Source organism: Lepisosteus platostomus, chromosome 2 (genome assembly GCF_059453375.1).
Source record: "Lepisosteus platostomus isolate fLepPlt1 chromosome 2, fLepPlt1.hap1, whole genome shotgun sequence".
NCBI lineage: Eukaryota > Metazoa > Chordata > Actinopteri > Semionotiformes > Lepisosteidae > Lepisosteus > Lepisosteus platostomus.
In genome coordinates, this window is record NC_142612.1 from 66,893,967 (window position 1) to 66,915,990 (window position 22,024).

At 41.2% G+C, this 22,024-nt stretch overlaps 1 protein-coding gene across 8 annotated transcripts in view; it reads left to right on the plus strand.

Annotated features, from left to right (window-relative positions):
* LOC148676840 (TRAF2 and NCK-interacting protein kinase-like) overlaps positions 1–22,024 on the plus strand; it is a 115,077-nt gene that overhangs the window by 91,278 nt on the left and 1,775 nt on the right. For 4 of the 8 annotated variants that reach the window (XM_088614152.1, XM_088614138.1, XM_088614120.1 and 1 more), the window contains 17 exons: positions 4,869–5,033; positions 5,930–6,175; positions 6,628–6,731; positions 7,048–7,199; positions 8,513–8,607; positions 10,070–10,093; positions 11,949–12,127; positions 12,463–12,574; positions 14,272–14,439; positions 14,997–15,099; positions 15,542–15,712; positions 16,245–16,388; positions 16,735–16,869; positions 17,127–17,227; positions 17,887–18,036; positions 18,563–18,722; positions 21,291–21,430. In XM_088614152.1, coding sequence (XP_088470278.1) covers positions 4,869–5,033; positions 5,930–6,175; positions 6,628–6,731; positions 7,048–7,199; positions 8,513–8,607; positions 10,070–10,093; positions 11,949–12,127; positions 12,463–12,574; positions 14,272–14,439; positions 14,997–15,099; positions 15,542–15,712; positions 16,245–16,388; positions 16,735–16,869; positions 17,127–17,227; positions 17,887–18,036; positions 18,563–18,722; positions 21,291–21,430 — 2,349 coding nt within the window. The remainder of the gene's footprint in view (positions 1–4,868; positions 5,034–5,929; positions 6,176–6,627; positions 6,732–7,047; positions 7,200–8,512; positions 8,608–10,069; positions 10,094–11,948; positions 12,128–12,462; positions 12,575–14,271; positions 14,440–14,996; positions 15,100–15,541; positions 15,713–16,244; positions 16,389–16,734; positions 16,870–17,126; positions 17,228–17,886; positions 18,037–18,562; positions 18,723–21,290; positions 21,431–22,024) is intronic. The other 4 variants (XM_088614130.1, XM_088614160.1, XM_088614178.1 and 1 more) reach the window with 2 other exon arrangements.

The following is a 22,024-nucleotide window of genomic DNA, read 5'->3' on the forward strand; positions in this document are numbered from 1 at the left end:
TTATGGAGTAAGTTCACACATATGCATGTATAGTATTTCTACACAGTGTCTTCCATTGAACGCTTAAGCAGTGTACCAAAATGTCACTGCAATCCAGTGGTGCTGCCTCTCAGACCCTCAGTCTGTGTGCACATCCTGGTATGAACGAATGTCCTGTCCAGTGTGTAGTTCCCCTTTGATGCTCTGCGCCTCTGGGATGGGGTGCTGGTTACCACAGCCCTTAACAGGATCAAGCAGCTTTCTGGTAAAGGACTGCTTAAATTTGTTCTATAAATATTAAAAAGACAAGAAATAGTAATATTCAGTAAGTCTTTATTCTGCACACAGTTCATGTTTGTTATTACAAATAAAAAGAGCCTCTAATGTAGCTATTGTGTTGTTAATGGAACTGTGTTACTTTGGCTGGAATAAATCTTAATTGAAAAGCCAAGTTAACCAATTGAAATTTCAGGAATATAATATTGCACTGTCCAATGAAATGAATTGTTTTAACTGTTGTCTTTTGATAGTCAAAGATAACGGTTTCATGTCAGATATCTTTAAACAATAGTGTTTTCCTTCATCTTTCTCATTGACAACAAAAACATTGTTGCCAGCCATTCTTTGATGAGGCATAGTTTGAGTTATCTGCCTAATTCACTGAGAATTACTGCTCAAAACACTCTATAGGGGGAAATATGTATCAGTAACATTTTGTGGAAAAGTTGAAACCATTGCCCTTTCTGAAAATGTACTCCAGTTATTTCTCTTGTCCAAGACTTGAAATTAATGAGTGACAAAAATATATGTGAAGATTTTAATCTAAGAACACGTTGAGGTAAATCAGATGTAGCATAGCAGACATAGTGCGGGCACTGTAGTCATATGTGTGAACTTGCTACATTGTAGTATTTAGCATTTAGAAGTAACTGCATACACTTTAATGTTGCAATTGTAAATACATTAAGGATTCAGAACTGATTTAAGTGAACTTTATCTTAAATAGTTTTTTATTCTTGTAAAGACTCATTTAGCCTGCAGTATACCAACAGAAGCTTTCTTCACTCAGGATGCAAAGTTTTGCTAGTGTTATACAGTATGTTCCTGACTGGAGTGCAGCACTCTGCAAATTTCTCCGTTTCAGTGGACCACTTTTACATCATCTCCAAAGCCCTTAAGTGTCAGTAAAGCAACTCCCCCTTTCCTTTTTGCCAAGTGTTTCTCATTGCTTTATTTGAGAAGCTTAAAAATGAACATCCACAAATGCCCTGAATTCATTCTCAGCTGGCCAGTTTGATCATTTTTGCTGAGCCTGTCCCGTTTTTAAGACTTTTCAAGGCCCTGATTGAATAGCATTTTCTCCTCATCCATCTCCAATGTCCTGGCCTACCATTCCAACTTTTCCGGCTTGTAATTGTACTCAACCTATTAGTCACGGCCCACTTAAACGGAGTTCTCCCATTCACTGGCTGTGAACATCCTGCCTTAAATCTTGGAGAAGCTGTCGATCTTCCAGCCAGCCCATCCAGAAAATTCAGCCTGAGAAGTCGGTGACCGGATTACAGCGACATGTTGGATGGCAAAAGGTTTTGTCATTTATCCACAGCAATGCTGTACCGCAAAATCTTCAAACTGGTGGGGAATTGGCCTTTCTGGAAATGCGAGGCAGCAAGCAGGCAGTTGAACACAAGGCTTTAGGGTTTGCGAAGCATGTAAAAAGTTCAAACTACGTGTTATACAAAACTAACATAGAATTAACCCTGAATGCATTTAGTGTCTTGATGCAATTATAAGGGTTCAGCAAACAGAAGGATTACGAACAAAGTGGTAGACGTCCTCTGTGCTTTTAATTACAGGGGTTTTAATACTTCACTTGTAGCATACAGAGAGAATGGGCAGAGTGGAGTCATTTCAGAATCCCGTGTGCCAGTGGCAGAATTGAACTTCCCTTACAGACCGTTTAGGGACAAGTCTGCTGTATTTTATTCCCAGGCTTGTCCTACTGGCCTATTCCAGGCCAGCACAGCAATAGCTGCACATTCTGCACCGCTCCATGCAAATAGTGCCGTTGGAAATGCTGGGTTGCAGGCTCAAAGACAGTCAGCCACCTGCTGATAATGTCTGCTTTTGGCCTGTGATGTCCATCCATGTGATTTCTATCACCTGGTTTTATTGGCTGAAGGGTGATGTCACCTGCATTTGTTTTCTACCCATAAGAAATTATCACTGTCCTTTCCTCTCCAGTCCCTTCCTCCACTCAAACTCTCTGTCAGCTGTGCACTGGAGCACATGTAAATCAGTTTGCTAGAACCTGGAAAGAATTGCATTGTTTAAATAGATTTTAACTAACCGTAGAAGTGCATGTGGCATGATACTGTTCATGCTATACAGCATAAAGTAACCAAGAAGATTCTGCTTTTGTTTTAGTCTTTATGATATGTGGATCATAGAACAATGATGATTGGTATTGTCATCAATTATCCCAGTTGATGGACTTTCCCTTAACCCATGACCCCTGATCACAATAGGTGTAGAATATAATTCTATAAAAGACAACACCTGATATATTTATATACCACATACACCAGGAGACTCCAGTCTCTGACAGGTGTTAAATAGGGTAGCTTCGTTTTTATTTCCAATATAAACGTTTTGAGTTTAGAGAATGTAGTGCCATCTTGTCGCTGCATCCCTCATGAGTTGGCCTGTATTATAAAATTGCTTATAAAGCAACAGTGGTTGCACTTCCACAAAAACCAAAGCAGAACTAGAAGCCCATTAATTCTTTAAGACCAAGAAGACATTTCAGTCATGAAATCCTCACATGCTCGATCAGTTGCCTCCTTGCTGTCACGTCCCCGCTGCTCACAAAACTCCACGGTTCACTCAGATCGTCTATATAATGTATTGTTCTTGGATGGGGAAAATGCATTGATTCCTGCTTAACAGCCAACAATAACCCACGCCACAATCAATTTGTGAAGAAATACCATTTTAACTCTTGGCCCGGTTTCCTTTTTTCCCCCCTCTGAAAATCTTTCTTTCAGATCTTGCTGTCCGGTAATTCCTCTGGTGGGGCAATAACAGTCTTTTCTTTTCCCGGAGCAGGCTCTTGAGGAAGTTTCTCCGGATGTGACCTGATACAGGAGTATTACGGTTCCACTGACTTTATAACTGCAACGAAAGGGTTAAGGTTAAAGTTGGGAGTGTAGGAAGGCATTGGGATGTCAGCTTAATCTAGTCAGGTACATGGTTAAAATCTGATGTTTTGGTTTGAGCATTAGTTCAGCCCAACAGCATCGTGTACTCCTGTATCTTGTACCTTTCCAGAAGGAGATACTTGCTCATGTGAATTACTAATGGCAGCCTTTTTCTTTCAGTAGGTAATGGGCTTTTCTTTGTAAACTGCGGGTGCATTTCAATGATTGCTTTTCTTTAAGGGTGGTGTTTTGCTCTAGCTTAGTTGTTGCATAAACCTATTTGATCATCGTGCAATTACCAACCAACTGGGTGGCTTGCTAGAAAAAGGGGTTGATAGTGTTGTGACTTTCTTATTTTGTCTTAACATAGGACTTTTTTTCTGTATTCACTGACTTTCACTGTGTCATTAACGTTTCCCTGTGAATTTTAGATTTCTAATTTAGATAGTCTGACATGTAAACAGAAAGAACATTTTCCTAAGGCATGACTGAGTTCCCGAGGTTGTGTTTTCTAGGGTGCATATGAGAAGGTGTTTCTATCCAAGGTCCTTTTTTTGAACCTGGCAATTTGTAGAGTAAAAGGAAAAGGTTTTTCAGGCTGCCCATTCCAAGGTTGCTCTTTAGCACTGACATACTGTATAGATTCATTTCAAATCTCTAAGGAGTGCAGTTTATAGTCCTAACTTATTCCTGGGGGCAATATGTAGATGATAGAAAAGATATGAGGTGAAGTCACTAAGGACTTCCTCAGATGTTTCCTTCCCTTTTTCTACCTAGCCTTGGGAATACTAAGAGAAAGATGGTGGCAAGAAAAGCAGCATTTTTATCCCATCACTTTCTTCTAGTCTTCTGAAAGGTGTTTTGACTGAGTGATTCAATCTATAGATGGGCTGACTTAAGAGTTTGCTCTTCTTTATTTGGTTTGTGGGGCTTCTGCGGGTACTTACAAGTGAACAAGGTGGCTGGCCCTTGGCTGGTTTCTGTACAGACTGCTCTTCCAGCACAATGAGGGACACAATGCTCAAAAACTGCATAAAACATTTCTATTGAGAGGAAATACTCATTGAACATAAAAGGGACCTGCTTTGCCTTCAAAGCCTTGATTTATGTTTGGCTAACTTTGAAAATGGAAGCAGCTCTGTTGAAGTCAAAAGGCAGTAATTGAAGATTAGAGCTGCTTTCTTTTCCTTTTCATCTGTAATAGGGTATCACAGCTTTTACTTTGCAAAGAAGTTCAATAATGTTACAGACTGAAAATGTCCTGCAAATAATGTATTGATAGTGTAACAATAAGAAATGTGGGAAACTAACTTTCTTTGCCAAGATTTGCAAATGTTTATTTTAGAAATCCACTCATGCTTTTACAATAACCCTCTAATATTTGAAAAGCATTTTAAAAATCTCTTTCATATCTTTCCTTATATAAGGCATATATTTTTCTAATACGTTAGCAGACATTTTCATTTCACATAGAAATTACTTTTTATAGTACCTGCAGGCACTTAAGAATTTCCAGATGTCAAACAGATGTTGGTTCAGTTTGCTGTGCATTAGGCACTCTGATGGTCACTGTTGTACTGGGAAAGCTGTCTGTCTGGAAGGAGGGGGGGGCAGGTCAATGGGGGTGGGAATGGGTGAGGTTTGTGTCATGCACCTGGTCTAATAGGCTTCCTGACTGGGAATTTGCAGGTGGAAGAACGCTCAAAGCTGAACCGGCAGAGCTCTCCAGGGATGCAGCACAAAGTAACCAACAGGATCTCTGACCCCTCTCTGCCACCCCGCTCTGAATCTTTCAGCAGCAGTGGAATCCAGCCTGCCAGAACCCCACCTATGCATCGTCCGGTGGAGCCTCAGGTACCCCAGGATTGTGCACTGTGGAGAAAGCTAAGCTTCCTTATCTGTGCAAATCTCTGCCTTCTTACCTTGAAGAATTTGCAAATGCATTTCAAATCACAATGAACGTAAAATGTCAGAGTAACATGTAAAAATCTCCAATTTACAAGACAAAATAGACAATTTCCAGGTATGTACAGCGCCATGTTCTGCGATTCAGAAGGAGGCAACAGGACTTCCAGTGACTTGTTGCTGCCTTATTACATTGTAAAAAGGCATTGTGAATACATCTCTTTTAATCCAATAGAAATATTGCTCTCGACTTTGAGACGGTTTAGCAGACAAGTACTACTTGTTAACTCTGCATGCTGATCAGATTGGAACATTACTGAGGTGAAATATCTGCTGCACAACTTGTACTTATTTCCCGGTACATCACATTACATTAGTCATCACAGTGACTAGTGAGCAGGAAGGGCCAGTTTAAGTCACAATTCGTGCAATCCTCGCTTTCACTCGTGGTAACATGGTGACCATACAGGACTTTCACAAAGGTCATGATTTGGTGCTTAACTCCAAATTAAGACAATTTAGTTACCAAGATATGATTACCAGTCCTTGAAATTGGGACTGCAGTTGCCCTTTAATGGATGTGAATTCTATAATGCAACACATATTGGTAAAAAAAAATTATCAGTAATATAGAAAAAAAACTTTCATAACTACAACACTTGCACACGTTTTTCTCTGTTGTCATTCCTTGGGTGCATCTCATGTCATGGAAAGTTCAGTCCCAGGAGGTCAGAAGCTGATTAGAACAGCATATTGTACTGTAGGTCATTTACTTGCCATGTGACTGTGATTGATGTGCTCCAGGACATTGTCAGTTTTATTCAGTTTCTCCCTCCCTGGTGCAGATGGCACACCTGGTCCCCGTGAAATCCCACGGATCGTCCATGACAGGCTCCCAGTCCCTGCACGACCAGTCAGCTAAGGGCGTCTCCGCCTTCCAGGAGGGTATAGTCTCCCACCGGCCAGAGATGCCTCGGCAGAACTCGGACCCCACCTCTGAGACACCCCCCCTGCCTCCACGCATCGCCAGCCGGGAAGACAAGTTCGACCGCAGCTCCTGGCTCAGGCAGGAGGAAGACATTCCACCGAAGGTCAGAGGGCAGGGGACTGCGCAGGCTTAAGCTTTCTTGTAGTCAGCGTTCTTAAAAAAATCTATGATAAAACAGGTATGTGTAAAGTGCAGTAGTCATGTGGTACTATGTACCCGAGTGTGGATGTGAACGCAGAGATGAACTGCTGAGGGCAGTCGGGCAGTACCCAGCAGCCCATATACTGTATGAGTTTAAGATCACATGTAACGGCATATAAACATTAATGAAACCCCAAAAGAATACAGGTTATCTTTAAACAAAAATGAAAAGTGAATGTGTGCACTGAACCAGCAGATGTGTATTAACTATTTAAATACTTAGGTCAGCCACCTGAAACACTGAAAAGAGCCATGAAGGGCTGTATTAATTTGCAAGACAGTTTCTAAAAAAACGTATCAGTTTGTGCCTGCGCTTCAGATTTGTTCTTCTGTCTTTATGGGGGGTGTTTGCAGGTGCCCCAGAGAACAACATCCATCTCTCCGGCGCTGGTGAGGAAGAACTCTCCTGGTAACGGAGGTAGCCAGGGAACCAGAGCCGGGTCACTCATCCATGCCAGGTAACGGAAAAAAGGGGCAGACTGGTTACTTAAATTACAGAACAAAAGAGGTGAAAAACCCAGTTTAAAAAAAAAAAAGAATTTAGAAAGAGCTAATGTACTGTACAATAATGCTCTGCAAGCAGATTCGTTATTAATATTTGAAACTATTCATAAATATTCATCACTTCTTTTCTGAGGCTGACCGAACAGCTGTTGTTTTCGTAACCTTCAATCTGGCGTATGGAAAATCTCAATAAAAAGAAGGCGGGCGTGCTGTGAGGCTTTTTGTTTGCCCCGTTATTAAGCCACAGCCCGTGCGCGTGTGTTTATTCAGTAACCCGGACTTGCGGAAGGCCGAGGTTGCCCTGGAGACAGTGCTGCAGAGAACCAGCAGCGGCAGCTCCTCCAGCTCCAGCACCCCCAGCTCCCAGGGGGGCTCACAGCCGGGGTCCCAGGCTGGCTCCAGCGAGAGGAACCGCATCGGAGGTAAGGGGTCCCCGCACAGACGGGCCTGCGCGGGGGGGCACTGCTGCCAGGGGTGTCCGCTGGGGCAGTTTCTTGTTTGACGTGCTAATGTTGGGCCCGTAAGATAACTGTACTGAGGCCTTTTCCGTTCCACCCCTTCCGGTGCATAGTTACATCCCAGCGTTTACGAAAAGAAAGGCAATGTTGCACATCTCTAAAGTTTCTTATTAATTTATCTGCTGAAATACATATACACATTTTCCAGCAGTATCCTTTCTAAATGTATAGAACACTTGTCAAGTTCAATATGTAGTTAGTTTACTTTCAAGAGGGAAGAAATAAATGTTTCTCATCAACTCCATAGGCCTCTGTGGAGTGTTTTTTTTTAAATAATTGTCTAAGAACTCACAGTTCTTCACAGTTCCTTGGGAACTACGCTACAGCTTCTCACAACTGACGATAGTGTTACATCAGTATTTTTTTTCTAATGTGGATTTGAATCTTTGTGATGCGGTGACTGCAAAAGACCTGATGAAAACAAGACTCTTGAGCTCCAGCTGGCTTGAGCCCCTCCCTTTCTCGTCGCACGATCGTGTGGCTGTCAAGTGCACCCCGAACATCACCTCTGAGGCGTCAGCATACAGATGTCTTGATTTTGGTGTCTGCTTTCCATCAAACCACTCAATTTTTTTCAGTGACAAACTGGCACGAAGTCTTCTCAGCAGGCAGTGTGAAATCTAGGTCGTTGCACATTGGGTGGCGACATGAATGGCAGTGTACCCTGTATATTTCTGTTGTGTTATCAAAGGAAAAAGCTCAACTGTTCTGTTCTCCCCTTGAGCTCAATGGGATGCTCTTGTGGGAAAAGGGATGGATAAAGGAATATATTTATAATATTATAAGCTTTCTTCCCTAAGCATGAAATATTACCTGGGGAAGCTTTCCTTTAAATTTTGTGATGGAGCGTGTGAGAAATTGCCGGTGTAGATCATAGTTTTTCACAGATTCAGTGATCCATACAAAACGGTTGCTAGCTTCTGATCTGCCTCTATGGCAACCTTTGTAGCAGCTGCCTAAGTAAACATGGCGGCTCTGCATCATTGGCTGCTCGGAGGGATATAAGCACATTTTTTAATGGCTATATTTAATTTTTGCTGAAACAAGGTGCTGGAAAAAAGCAACAAGAAAGAACCAGTATGTTGATGAGTAGGACTCACAAACCACCCACTTTCTAAAGGCCTGGATAACAGTCCGAGGGCATACTGTACCAGAGTTCTGTAAAATCAGGAACTTTTTTCATTTTTTCATTCTTCCTGTCGTTGTTTCTTTGACAGGATCAAATAAGCCCGAAGGAACCCCTGCGGTGACTCATGAGTCCTCCAAGGGGAAACCAGAGGAGCGGGAGGTGACCAGGCCGAGCAGACCTGCTGTGAGTCAGTCCAGAATATCCCAAAGCGAGCTTCCCCATGGTCACTCTCAAACCCACCCCCTGACAGGCCTATTGGGGATCAGCAGGGGCTAAGCGCTAATTTAACAGCTGAAAACGACATTTCTGACATCCATCCACATTACTCATCAGGTTTGACAAATAGATGTGCTTTTTCACAGCTCCAAAAGATGCAAAGTGCAGTTTCATCACCGAGTCTTAACTTCATTTTGCTAAACCCATTTGTTATCAACTGTCTTTGTTTAACATTTAGCATTCTGGTTGTTTGTTTGCTGCTTGTAACGGGTCTACATGCTTACTAGATACATTTATGTAAGGGTTGTGTGCTTGACAAAAAGAAAATATGCACAAGTAGATTTTATCTAAGTAAGCTGATAGAAGAACAGAATTAAGTATTGTGTGAGTGCCTGTAGAAAAGATTAAAAGACAACTACGACAGGGAAATGACTGCCAAGGTTATTGGGGATCCCTATCTATAAGAACACAGCACGTCATTCAGCTTCATTTTGACATTGGTTAAAGAGAAGAATTCAAACTCTGAAATTAAAGTCCAACATGTTATCAGGCTGTTAGAAGACATTCTAAAAGTTTTCTCTGAGGAAAGTACATGTACTTATTACTCCTTTATCTGTTTTGCTAATGCCCCCAAGGGCACTACAACATAGGAGATTTTTGTTGATTTGGTCTTGTGTTTGTTTCAGATCTTTTAGAGTATTTTTTGCCGTTATTGATGAGAGATCCATATGATAACTTTTTCAAATGGCATAATTTATATATTTCTATTCATTGAATGTATTAGTAGAAATTTAGATTCTGGTAATTGAAACTGTGAATCCCAATGTGTATCTCTTTCTAGACAATGCTTGAAAAACATTTGCTGATAAAGTTTCTCTGTTAGTAAGCAGGTGCATATGCGCACTGCAAAGCATTTATACGGTAAAGCTAGGTGAATAGTAGCATTCTTTTACCGCATTGTGGTCTGTATGTCCTTTTAGAGTTGAAATATGTTTCCTGTCCTGCTTTTTTTAAGGAAAAATACTTTGTGTTATTAGTTGCCAAAATACACACTGAGTTTGTAGAATATAGGGTGGTGAACTCTAGCTGCAGCACAGGATACTGTACAAACCGACAACAGGAGACACTTTTTTACACAAAGGGATGTGGGAGTTTGGTACAAGCCAGCTATCAATGTTATTGAAATTCATACTTTCTTTCCAGAAACCGGTTTGAGTGTCAGTTTATTCTTAACAGTGACTCTACCACAGTCTCATGTTGTAGGCGTGTGGTGTTGAAGAGGGCAAGCAAGGCCATACCTTAGAAGTAAATAGGATTCTGGCCGGTAGCTGTGAACTAACCCGTCTTCATTTTCTCTCTCACCGGCTCCCTTTTCTTCTGCCTTTGCTGTCCTCCATTTCCTCTACCGCTGACTCCTTCCTTCTCTCAGAGCTATAAGAAAGCCATAGATGAGGTTAGTGTCACATTTCCTCTTCATTTCTGTCTCTCTCTGGCGCTGCTCAGGGTGCTAGGTGGAATGCCACAGCATTTGAAGATCAAAAGGGGGCGAGTCTTGTTTCCTTCTTACATGGTCAGATGCTCAGACAGAAGTGAAGTAGTTTGGATTTTGATCCAGCGTACATACAGTATGAACCATGTTATTTGCTAGCCTTTCAATTTACTGCACTTGCCTGCACAGCCAATTTCTCAGAAAGTGTGGCATGAGAAGGCCACAAGTGTCCCTTTTAGGTGTGGCCAACAGTAGTTATCCGTTCTTCAAAAAAAACTGTCTAAAGTACTGTATATACTGTACATTGTGCTTACCATCTGTACAAGCTTAGTAACAGGTCTTTTCATGTTCAGAATTTTTGTTTTACTATAGTTCTCTTTTCAGAATTTAACCAATTGACAAGTATTTTAGCTGTGCATATAGTTTTATGTTTTATGAAACGTCTGAAGTCTTTGAAAAATGCTTCCAGTTGGAAGGCTGTTCTTTCCAAAGACAGTCCCTCGGGTGAACTCTAAAGCCCCTCAGCAGAACAGAAAAAGAGTGGAGTTTTATAGGTTTTTCAATGGGTTTCTTTCTCCCTGACTCCCTCCCACCCGATGACTGTGCTGGTCACTAGGAGGAGATGGTAAGACTGGTGCTCGGAGAGAGTCTGATCACCCCCTTGCATGCTGTGTGATAGAATGAGTCGCCCCTGCAGAAGAGCCCCTCCAGTCAGAGGCTTGGTGCCTGCAGTATTCTCTTGTGCTCCTGCTCTTGTGCCCTTTGTGCTCTGCAGTGCATGATAAACATGAACTCCCCTCCCCTGGAAATAAAACTACAGATTCTCATGAAGAAGAACACTTTTTATTACAAAGAGGAAGAAAAATCTGGGTCTTGCATAAGCAGTTTGTTCACAGAATCATCACTGGTCATGAAAGATGGTGTGAACCTCTTTAGGAGGAACTTATTGACATGACAGTGATTTCTCTCTATTATGATATTGGTGGTACACAGTAAGGAGAAAGCAAGTAGAATAATATTGTGTTTTCTGGACCTTTAACCTACAATTGTGGACTGAATCTTCTGGGTAACATGGTGCTGGCTGTCATTTAACTGTATACTCATCCTTATTTCTTATGTATTATTATTACGCATCAGGCATTGTAATTGCATGTCATATATTTGACTGTATACCATACATCATTAATTTGTTGTTCTCAAGTCAAGGCAAATATAGGACTCCACCAACATTTCAACGTCCTTAATCTGTTTTAATGGAAACTTCATTTTGCACCTCCTATAAAATCCTAAAACGAAGAATATTAAATAAAATAAAAACCAGAAATGCACAATCCACATAGCTGTGTTCCATTAAGACCTAGGAAATTGTAGTCTTCCTTTTAATGAATTTAATCAAATGATAACTATTGTTTGAAGGAAATAGTAAGCTTGAGGCAAAATAAAGGCTAAAAACATGGGGAAATCAATGAGGATTTTTTCATTAGTTTTCACTAATGGTGTCTTTTACTTTCCCTGAAACATCTGACAGACTTAAGTTGTTACTTAAGTAATAATTAATTTGCCCTCAAATTAATTACTGCCTGTACTTAAAGTTGTATTGTATTGATCTTGATTCTCCTTTATCAAAACCTTAATCCCCTTGGTGTCTTTTCCCAAACTCTTTGTTATCCCAAAGACACTCTGCATTGCACACAACTTATAAATCAACGACTGTTCGGTGTGCCCAGTCCAACCAATATAAGAAACACATGTGGATGTACATTGACCACATCTAACGTCCTCCCTCCGGCCTTCTCCTTCTCTGTCCTTTTCCTCGTAGGACCTGACTGCCCTGGCTAAGGAGCTGCGGGAGTTGCGCATTGACGAGACAAACCGCCCGCCCATCAAAGTGACCGATTACTCCTCCTCCAGCGAGGAATCGGAGAGCAGCGAGGAAGAGGATGCTGACAATGAGACTCACGATGGCACTGTTCCAGTCAGCGACATTCCCCGGATAATGTAAGAGCTCACTGGAATTTGATTTGCAAATGGAAAATGACATGAATGTTCTTTAGTGTCTTTAATCGAGGCGAGTCTTCTTTTAAGGCTTCACTTTGCCTTTCCTAGGCCTCTAGGTCTTTGGAACCAGTGCAGGACCTCTGTCTGTACTATCAGCTGGGGGCAGCCAAGACTCAGCCTGGGTTCAGGTCTTACCTCACATACCAGCATTTTCAGAGAGCTCAATAACAGGATGCCCTGCAATTGTATAAAGGGGGACCTACAAACATGGAGTGTCAGGCCTCCTCCATACAAATGGACAAATGTGGCTGACGTCTGTCTTTCTCCCTGAACAGGCCTTCTGCAGTGCACAGCAGCAGCGACTCTTATATGATGGGAAGCCATGAAGATGCTCATGGAGACAACTACGGCAACGGTTCCAAGGATGACACCTTGATGATGAGAGAGGTAAGATCATCCACAAGGTTGGCAATGTTTCTGCCATGGGAGCTGCAAGTAATAGACATTGAGCTGGATCTGAGCTTGGAGCACGGCCCCAGCCTCCTTAGAGTCACATCCGCATTGCAAGTAGCGTAAATAAAAGATGTGCCTCAGGCTGGTAATGTAAAGACACATGGCACGTTTTTGGATTCATTGTCCTCAGTGAATGGTAAGAGTCCTACCAGATGAACAACTTGTTCTCATTGTGTTATCTTACCATCTGTGTTTTTCTTCAGTGGAGAAAGAAAAATCACAGTGGAAGATGTAATCACAAGCTTCTTTTGTTAATTGCAGCAGTTTATTTAACAAGATTGAGCGGGTTTGGCCCCATACACAATCCTTAATTCCGTCTCTCTTGCAATTTTTTTTTTAAAGTTAATTGCAGCACTTTCTCCATGTTAACCTGAACAATTCATTTATAGAGGTCATTTAATCAGCCAGCCCCACAGAGAAAGAATATTCCAAACATGTTAGTAAATTTGACCTAATACGGGGTCCTGTAGTGCTGAATGCCCACAGTACAGTTAGGATTTCTGGACACATGGATTGAGCCATCAAGACTACTGTAAGTAGTACTATAAACTATATGTGCAACTGTCTTTTAACTCTAATAATGGGTAGGAAATTGTACTTATGAATTCAGTCTTTTCAAAATGTATTGAATAGCTGCTTCATCCTGGTGTGGTGAAGATTAAAAGACTTCAAACAGGAAGTGCCAGTAACGGGTGCCTTCAAATCTTGCCTGTGACTAACAAGAAAAAAATAGAATCATTGCCTTAATTGTGGAGATTCCCTCATAAATGTTCATGTAATTTAAATTCAGGATTTAATGAAATTAGGATGGAAAAGTAGAAAATTCTGTGCAAAACGAAAACAAAGCAGCTGAAAAGACCTTTTCCATTTTAGGCCCAAGCAAGAAATGTTTTGGGGAGGAAATTTTTGAAAGTGTCTCATGTGGCAATTCTGGTTATGAGTCAAGTGAGATCAAAGAAAGGTTATTGAATGTAGTAGATTTCTGTGTAGATGAGTTATAAATCAAAATAACCAAGTTATTTCAAGTTGTCATTTATGTATATACGGTACAGTATTCTGTTGTGTTCTATATCTGCTAAAAGAAATAGCTTTCAAACCTTTAAATCAAACCATCTTTTCGTCTCTTTGTGAGACCCACTCATTGTCCATCACTAGCTGGGGTTGAAGGGCTTGTAAATTATTCTGCGTTTTTTGTGTGCTTTGCTGTTTTTATTTGAGTTTTCATGCATCTCTTCCCATTATTTCTGTGAACCCCTTTCTGCACATGCTCACAGTGATGTATGAAATCTGCATTTTACCATTGGTATACAGCTACCAGTTGAATTCTCTATGACATTTCTTGTCAGGCACTACTGTAACTCTTTTGCATATGAATTAATTCAGTTGGTCAACACAAGTCTTGTGGGAACTAACTTTGTGACCCTCATTAAGAAGCTAGGGCAGAAAATCAGGGGTGGTATCCTCTGTGAGCATGCTCATTAGGACTGGCTCCCAGGCCTGCTTTGTCCCACCTGCTTCCTTTAATATCTCCGTCTCACCATCACAGAGCTTGCCTGTGAGGTTCTGCATGGCCGGGGTAGGGTGTGCTGGATCTTGGTGTAGAATAGCGCTTTCCTGTATTCTTTCTGCAGACGTTGGGCGATAGAAAACATTCTGGCCATACCGATAGCAATGGCTTTGCGGGCCACATCAATCTGCCCGATCTGGTGCAGCAAAGCCACTCCCCCTCGGGTACACCCTCCGAGGCCCTGGGACGGGTTTCAAGTCTGCATGCACAAGATCTGGATTCCATCGCAGAAGTAGGTGATGGTAAAGCCGTCTGACAGAACCCCCTTCCATCTTCTCCTGTCTTCTTTGTCGTGACTGTGGGGTGATTTATTTTTTTTCTGCGTTTGCTTCTTGCATTTGGATGTTGGTTTACGTATTGGTGTTTTTGGTTTGTTTGTGTTTTTGTAGCCACAGCGAGCTAGAGCAAAAATCTTTTGTTTTTTAAAGCTTTCAACTTCCTTAACTCTCTGTGGTCCAATTTCATGATGTTGTGTTACATACTGCATTTTACCTTGTACGTCAAGAGTGCATATATATATATATGGCGAATTAATCGTATTAAGCTATTTCCCTGTTGTCTGGATATATCTTGGGGAAGGAGCCACATAGATCTACAAGTACTGACAGCGTCCTTTCTATTCAGTCCTTTCATTGCATTGTTCAGTATTAAAAAAAAAAATGAGGGTTTTTCCAGGAGCAGGATTGGAAAGACGGTTGAAACGATTTTAGATTGTAATCCTGATTTTAAAAAACTAAATGAGGGTCAAGGAAGAAAATGTCTTAACCCCGGACACACTGTGTTTGACAGTATGGACTCGGCAGTGGGTCGAAAGCCTCGTTTACCCCGTTTGTGGACCCGCGGGTTTATCAGACATCTCCCACCGATGATGACGACGAGAATTCGGCAGCAGGTAAGTCTGCGCCGGACAGAAACCAGGGACGGCGAATGCACAAATTAGCATGGAGCTGTTCTGTCACCCACCACAGAGGAACAGACAACATTCCAGTTAATAGCAATTTGATCTGTTTCAGATTTTAAAATATGCTTTTGGCTTTTGAACAAATGGTGCTGTTGAAGTGGAAAACCAGCATGTCTAAGCAGAAGTGACATCAGAAAGGAAGTGTAGTTGTCTCTCACATTAGATGTAACAGCTTGTAGAAGCCTTATCTTTTATCCTTGAGCAATCATATCAATGTTTGAAGACCTATGCCCTGGAAAAATATTGACTATTTGTTCAGGTTTTATCTTACATAACACTTGTGTATTAGTTTGTCAGGAATAATGTGTAGTTACTTGAATATGTGTAGTTCTCCTGGAATTAGCTCTGTAATTGCGTACTATGAACTTGACAGCTCTGTTTGCCAACGAGCTGCTCCGACAGGAGCAGGCCAAGCTGAATGAAGCTCGGAAGATCTCGGTGGTGAATGTGAACCCCACCAACATTCGGCCGCACAGCGACACCCCAGAGATCAGGAAGTACAAGAAGCGTTTCAGCTCGGAGATCCTGTGTGCAGCTCTGTGGGGTGAGTTTAGTCACTGGACCACCAGACTCAGATTTGCTTGATAGCACCCAGTCATGTGTGAGAAAAGGTGTACCGCTTCAATAAGCGTTCCAGTTTTCAATCGCTGTGAAACTTGGAGAAGCCGTCTTTTAAATAAAAGCTGGGAATGTTTCAGGAAGCGAAGTTTACCTTGCAAAACAAAGTGCATTCACAATAGAAAGTAGCCAAATATATCTTCTTTTTATGTACTACAATTTTGTTTAATCGGTTTCAATATATTGGTTCTATTTGGAAAGTGTATCTTCTTGTAAGAAAGTAAGACTTGAGCTTCAGTGAGAAAACCTAAAAACTATGCTGCTTTTTCCCTAATTTTATTAACACTTGTGGCTTGTTCCAAGCACCTATGTTGTTTCATCTTTTAAAACGTGTGATTAGAAGCCTGGCTCTGGAGATCGCCATGTTTACGAAACGGCATGGTTGCCGTTCCTCAGTGGCTGCCCATAGTGCCCTCTGGTGGAAGCGTTCTGTAGCAGCATGTGTTTGTTTGTCTCAGGGGTGAACCTGCTAGTGGGCACTGAGAACGGACTGATGCTGCTGGACAGGAGTGGACAGGGAAAGGTCTACAGCCTTATCAACAGGAGGCGCTTTCAGCAGATGGATGTTTTGGAGGGGCTCAATGTCCTGGTGACTATATCTGGTATGCTAATAGTCCGCATTAAAATCCAATTAAACCCTCCCTCAGGCTTCTCAGTTTGCCCTTTATTCAGATTAGTTATAACTATTAAAGACAGCAGTCTCTAGTATGACAGCACACTTAGAGTTGTATGTTTTCATTGTTGCGTGATAAAAGAGGAACATGAAAAGATTACTGATTAGTCTTGTATTATAATAACGAGTGTAAGATTGTGATTTTTGTATTTGGTGTTAGTTATGTATTTGATGATTTTTAACAGTTTCTTTTTTTGGAAATGATGAATTCCACTCTGAATTCTAAAAGCAGATGCACACCATTGACCACTAATATGTGGTACTGTTCTTCATAGGAAAGAAGAACAAGTTGAGGGTGTATTACCTGTCATGGCTCAGGAACCGGATTTTGCACAATGACCCGGAAGTGGAAAAGAAGCAGGGCTGGATCACCGTGGGGGAGCTGGAGGGCTGTGTTCACTACAAAGTCGGTACGTCTTTGAGCTACGCATTGTCAACAATAAAATCCAACAAGGACTAATAGAGTAACAGGAACAAAGACTGTTTTTTTTCTTTATAATCCAAAAGCTGGATAGGGTTTTGTTATAGCTGACAGATCTTCAGAAATACCAGTATCTCGTGCCAGCTAGTATTGGTGCTGGCTTGTTTAAAGACTGAAATGCAGCTGTTGTCCTGCAAATCCAAGAGCTGCTTTTGAAGTAACTTGTCTGCTGACTCTTTATTCCAGTAAAATACGAAAGAATCAAGTTCTTGGTGATTGCTCTGAAGAACTCGGTGGAGATTTATGCTTGGGCTCCGAAACCCTACCATAAATTCATGGCTTTCAAGGTATGAACACATTTACAGAACCCCGCGGCCTGTATGGTGTCCCCAGATCCCTTCTGAGAAACTCTCTATCAAAGGGAAGCAAAATAAAATACGTTGGCAGTTTTGTACTTTAATACATGATGAACAACAAGAGTCTTAAGTGAAATAATAGAAATCTGTTCTGATTTGGGTGTTTTGCAGTATTTGTCATATTAATAGAGTTTCCAGATAGTGTAAGATACTTCTAACTAGCATACTGGTAATATGAAAACCATAAAACATTGTCATTCAGTGCTTGTATATTTATCAAATAAAAATGTGAACATACAGTGCATGTTTCTGAATGCACCATGTCATCTCATTTAGACATTCTGAACATCTAGTTTTAACTGGGCCTTCTGGTTTTTAATTAAGCTTCCACAAAGAAGCTTAGCGAAAACAGTCAACAGATTTTTTACTTTCAGCACTGCCATTCTGTGTCATAAGCAACTCATTTTCTTGTGTTCTCTAGTGAGTAAACGTTTTTCATCTGACTGAATGTGGCAGAGCTATTAAAAGGTATTGTTGCTGAGGGCAAACTAATAGTGAGGAGACAGACCTGCTTTTTGGCACTTCAGGATATGTTTTGGAAGTGGCCTTCATGTGACTTGATAGCTCACGCTGTCAGTGTTTCTTTCAAGTCTTTTACAGACCTGCAACACAAGCCCCAACTTGTTGACTTAACTGTTGAAGAAGGGCAGCGGTTAAAGGTTATCTATGGGTCCAGCGTTGGTTTTCACGTGATTGATGTGGATTCAGGGAATCCCTATGATGTCTACATCCCATCCCATGTAAGTTAAGATGACGGAACGGATCACTATACCATAATATGGTCCAAGTGTTTTAAAGTAGAGTCAGCAAAGGTAAACTTTCTGAATTTCTTTGGCTGCTTTGGATGTTTTATTCTCAAGTGTTACAGCTATGTTGTCAGCGCATTGACAGTGTCATACTTCCACGAAAAGAACATAAAAGTAGATTTCTGCTTTTCAGTTCTAAACTTAGAAAATGGACAAAAAGAGATACAAGAGCAGATGTCATGTACATGTTTCTCCCCGATCTACGACCTTTGACAAACCTAAATCAAAATTGAAGACTTTTTGACAGCAAAACAAAGCAACCGGAAAGTTCACTCTTCAGGCATCTGTGTGGTTTCCAAACGTACATTGTCGTGGCTTTTGAGTGGGAGATCATATTGTTGCAGCAGTTTCTCCACAGCAGCAGCTCTGGCCTAGGGGTTGGTGTACCAGTGACACCTGGTTTCTGTTGTGCATCGAGATCTGTTCTACAGAGGCTTATCTGCAATGTTCCCTCCCCCAGATTCAGAGCAGTATCACTCCACATGCCATTGTGATCCTTCCCAAGACAGACGGAATGGAGATGCTTCTGTGTTATGAAGATGAGGGGGTCTATGTGAACACTTACGGCAGAATCACAAAAGACGTGGTGCTACAATGGGGAGAGATGCCCACCTCTGTTGGTAGGTTTAATAAGCTCATTCTGCTTTCAGCCGGTTGGCTTTCTGAATCAACCGGTAGGTGCAATTCTTTATCCTCAGACAGACACCCCAAAACACACTGGGGTGCTTAAAGCCTTCCGGTTTGGAGTCAAACCAATTAAAAGGTGAATATCACCGCCACCACCCACCCTAGCCTATAGGCTTTTTGTTATTGTCCTTTATTTTATTTCTGTTTGTTTGATTGTTGATTTTATTTTTTTGCTTTCAACTTTGGTTCAACAGAATAATAAGATAATTAAACTCCACTCCAGCCTCCCATAGTAGAAGTAAATAATTGTTTTTGTTTTACAATGTTTTTTTTCTTGCTTCAGGATGAAGATCTCTTGCTTGAAGAGTCTAGTGGTCACAAATCCAGGCTTTCCTGTCTTGCTTAACCATTTTAACCATTACAATCCTATAAATGTTTTCTATGTCCTTGAAGGAAGCTACCATTGTTTTCAGTAATTCAGTAATGAGGAGGCACTGGCATTTTTGGTTCTTGCAGTTGGCCTTGCCTGTGTGGAGACTATAGAAAAAGTGTGTTTTGAGCCTTTGGAATCAGGAGGTTTTAAAATTTTAATAGATTAGGAAAAAAATTAATTGCAGGTGGCATGGCCAACCTGAGGGTTCTGGAATTGATTTTGGTTGATTTTGCATGATCTCACCGGCTTTGTGTGGGTTTTTACCAGGTGCCTCTACTTTCCAAAAATATGTTGTTAGGTTTGACTGGCTACGTCTAAGCTGTCTTAGTCTGTAGCCCTGCTAGACTCAGTCCTGTCTTGTAGCCTACAGTATGCTTCTGGTAGATGCTTATTACTGATGCTGGATAGATGGAAAACGGATTTGTGGTTTTGTAAAAAAAATGTTTGCATCTTATTTTAGTGACAAATGGGTAAAGCAAAGTTAATATAGAGAAACCTGAAAGTTAGAAAAGGCAAGCAGGAATAAAATACTACAATGAATGGGATTGGTGCAGTAGTGCTCAGCATACATTCCAAACAAGCTCAGTAAATGAAAAGCTGATCTCTAAATGGAATTTTTAATGCATTTCTGTATTAATTACTACTATTTTTTCATGCCGACAATGTAGCTAGAGGCCTCGCTGATTTGTTTTTCAGTAGTTAGCTAGATACTAAGCAGGTGTTATGTGAAAGGCCAGCCCACTAGAGTGCTTAGCTGTGCTTCATTATGCAGCACTTTTGTTGACTTTGGTCGTTTCAAAAGAGAATTTTTAATTTTCAGCCCTGTTGGGGGTTTAGCTAATGATGAGGCTCATTAATTATTAAATGGGAGCTGTCAGCTGCTTTTGATAGATTGTCCAGCATATATCGTAAAACATCACAAGTCATTCTTCTTCCTTGCACTTGTGTCAGACTTTCAGTGTCTCTTAACATTCTTTATTCAATTAATTCGGTGACTGATTTGCATCCAAATTCATCCTCTTTTGCATAAATAATTAAAGGTCTAAAAGTCCTGCAGAACTGTGTCAATAATTGAGTTTGCCTAAAACTGCAAGTAGGGTCAGTAGTCGTTGTGGTCATGAAATGGTTCAGCTCTAGCTACAGTACCTAGGTGTACTGCCTAGTTCATACTAACTGCCTGGCAGTGTAAATGAATGCTTTAAGATATCTTTCTGCCAGCTTCCTGAAGACTTTTAAGTTTCCTGAGGGAAATTATGACACACTCAATATTCAGCAGTAATGGCTTGAAATGAAGATTGATGCAGGGTCTGAACACATATCATGAGCAAGAATTTAGAATACAAGGGAAAGAAGTCAGGTGTCATTTATATTAGAATTCAACACTAGTTTTAATGAAGGAAAGCAAGTAAGAGGGTGCTATCTTTGTTTTTTGTCTTGTCTTTCAAACTTAATTGATCTTTTGTGTCTTTTTATTTTGTTACGTTTTAATCAGTCGGGTTAGGATTACTAAGCTTTACCCTTCCAAGGTAGGGAATCCCAAAGGTGGCGAGTAGCCATAGACCTAATGCTACCCCCTTATCTGAGTTAGTTGTAAAGCCCAGCCTTTTAATCTGAAACCGTGTAGATTTAGCTTCTGATACAAAAAAGTGTCAGTGCTTCTGCCTTCACCCAGAATTAACTTGTACAACATTCTATTACCATTTACTAGCATTTTAGTAGATAACACCTAACAGGGACGTAGTGGGTTTCTCTTTGGACCCAGATAATCTTGTGGACCTGAAAAAAACAGGTAATTATTTTTCTTATTACTATGTGACAGTACTTTGCAGTTGATTGCCGGAAGTCTACGCATCTCTCTTCTGAAGACACGGGTGGGGAAAAAAATTTCAGGTTCAACAAACAAGTTCCTAAACACACACTCAAAAGAACAGCTACAGAACGCGTGGGGAAACTTTTTTTTTTGGCATTAGAAACTGCTGCAATAATCACCTCCTTGTGCAGGTTGCTTTGCTGAGCCGAATCTTCGCGCTTCCTGGTTTTGCGTTTCTCTTGGACGTCAGAAGTCGTTGACGAGGGGCAGGTCCAGGCCTGCAGGCCTCTGAGTAAGGCCTCTCCTTCTTTCTTCCAGCCTACATCCATTCCAACCAGATCATGGGCTGGGGAGAGAAGGCCATTGAGATCCGCTCCGTGGAGACGGGACACCTCGACGGAGTTTTCATGCACAAGCGAGCTCAGCGATTGAAGTTCCTCTGCGAAAGAAACGACAAGGTAACGGGATGAACGCATCTCGTCTCTCTCCCTTAGACAGCTAGGGTCCCAGGAGGGGTCCCAGAAAGGATTCGCTCGCGGTTTTTCAGTTATTCTCAAGGTCTTGGTAATGGGACCTGCTACTGCGCATCTTTGCATATAACAAGGTTTTCTGCCAGAAACGGGTGGTGGCGTTAATAACTGGGTACTTTTTCACATGATATGCCAAATTTTTAATTATTGACATGGTAGGACACAATAATTCATCATCTAATGCGAATCATTATTGTATATCAACACTGCTTATGAAATTATTTGTCTATTCAAACACTTTATCATTGTAAATGGTACCACGGAGCAGTGAAATTTCGTACATGTGTAGACATGGGGTTCATTTTCCTGATGACAACACCACTACACACCAGAGGGCACTAACTTTGTGTGACAAATACTTATGTCAGTGGTGGCCTGTCTACATGGAAGGAAGTGGTAATTAATATCACTAATAATTTCTCCACATGTAGTGCTTTTAATCTCTAAGGATTCCAAAGCACTTGAGGAGAGATACACTTCATCCACCACTGAAGTGCAGCAGCTACTTGGCTGGTGTTTGGC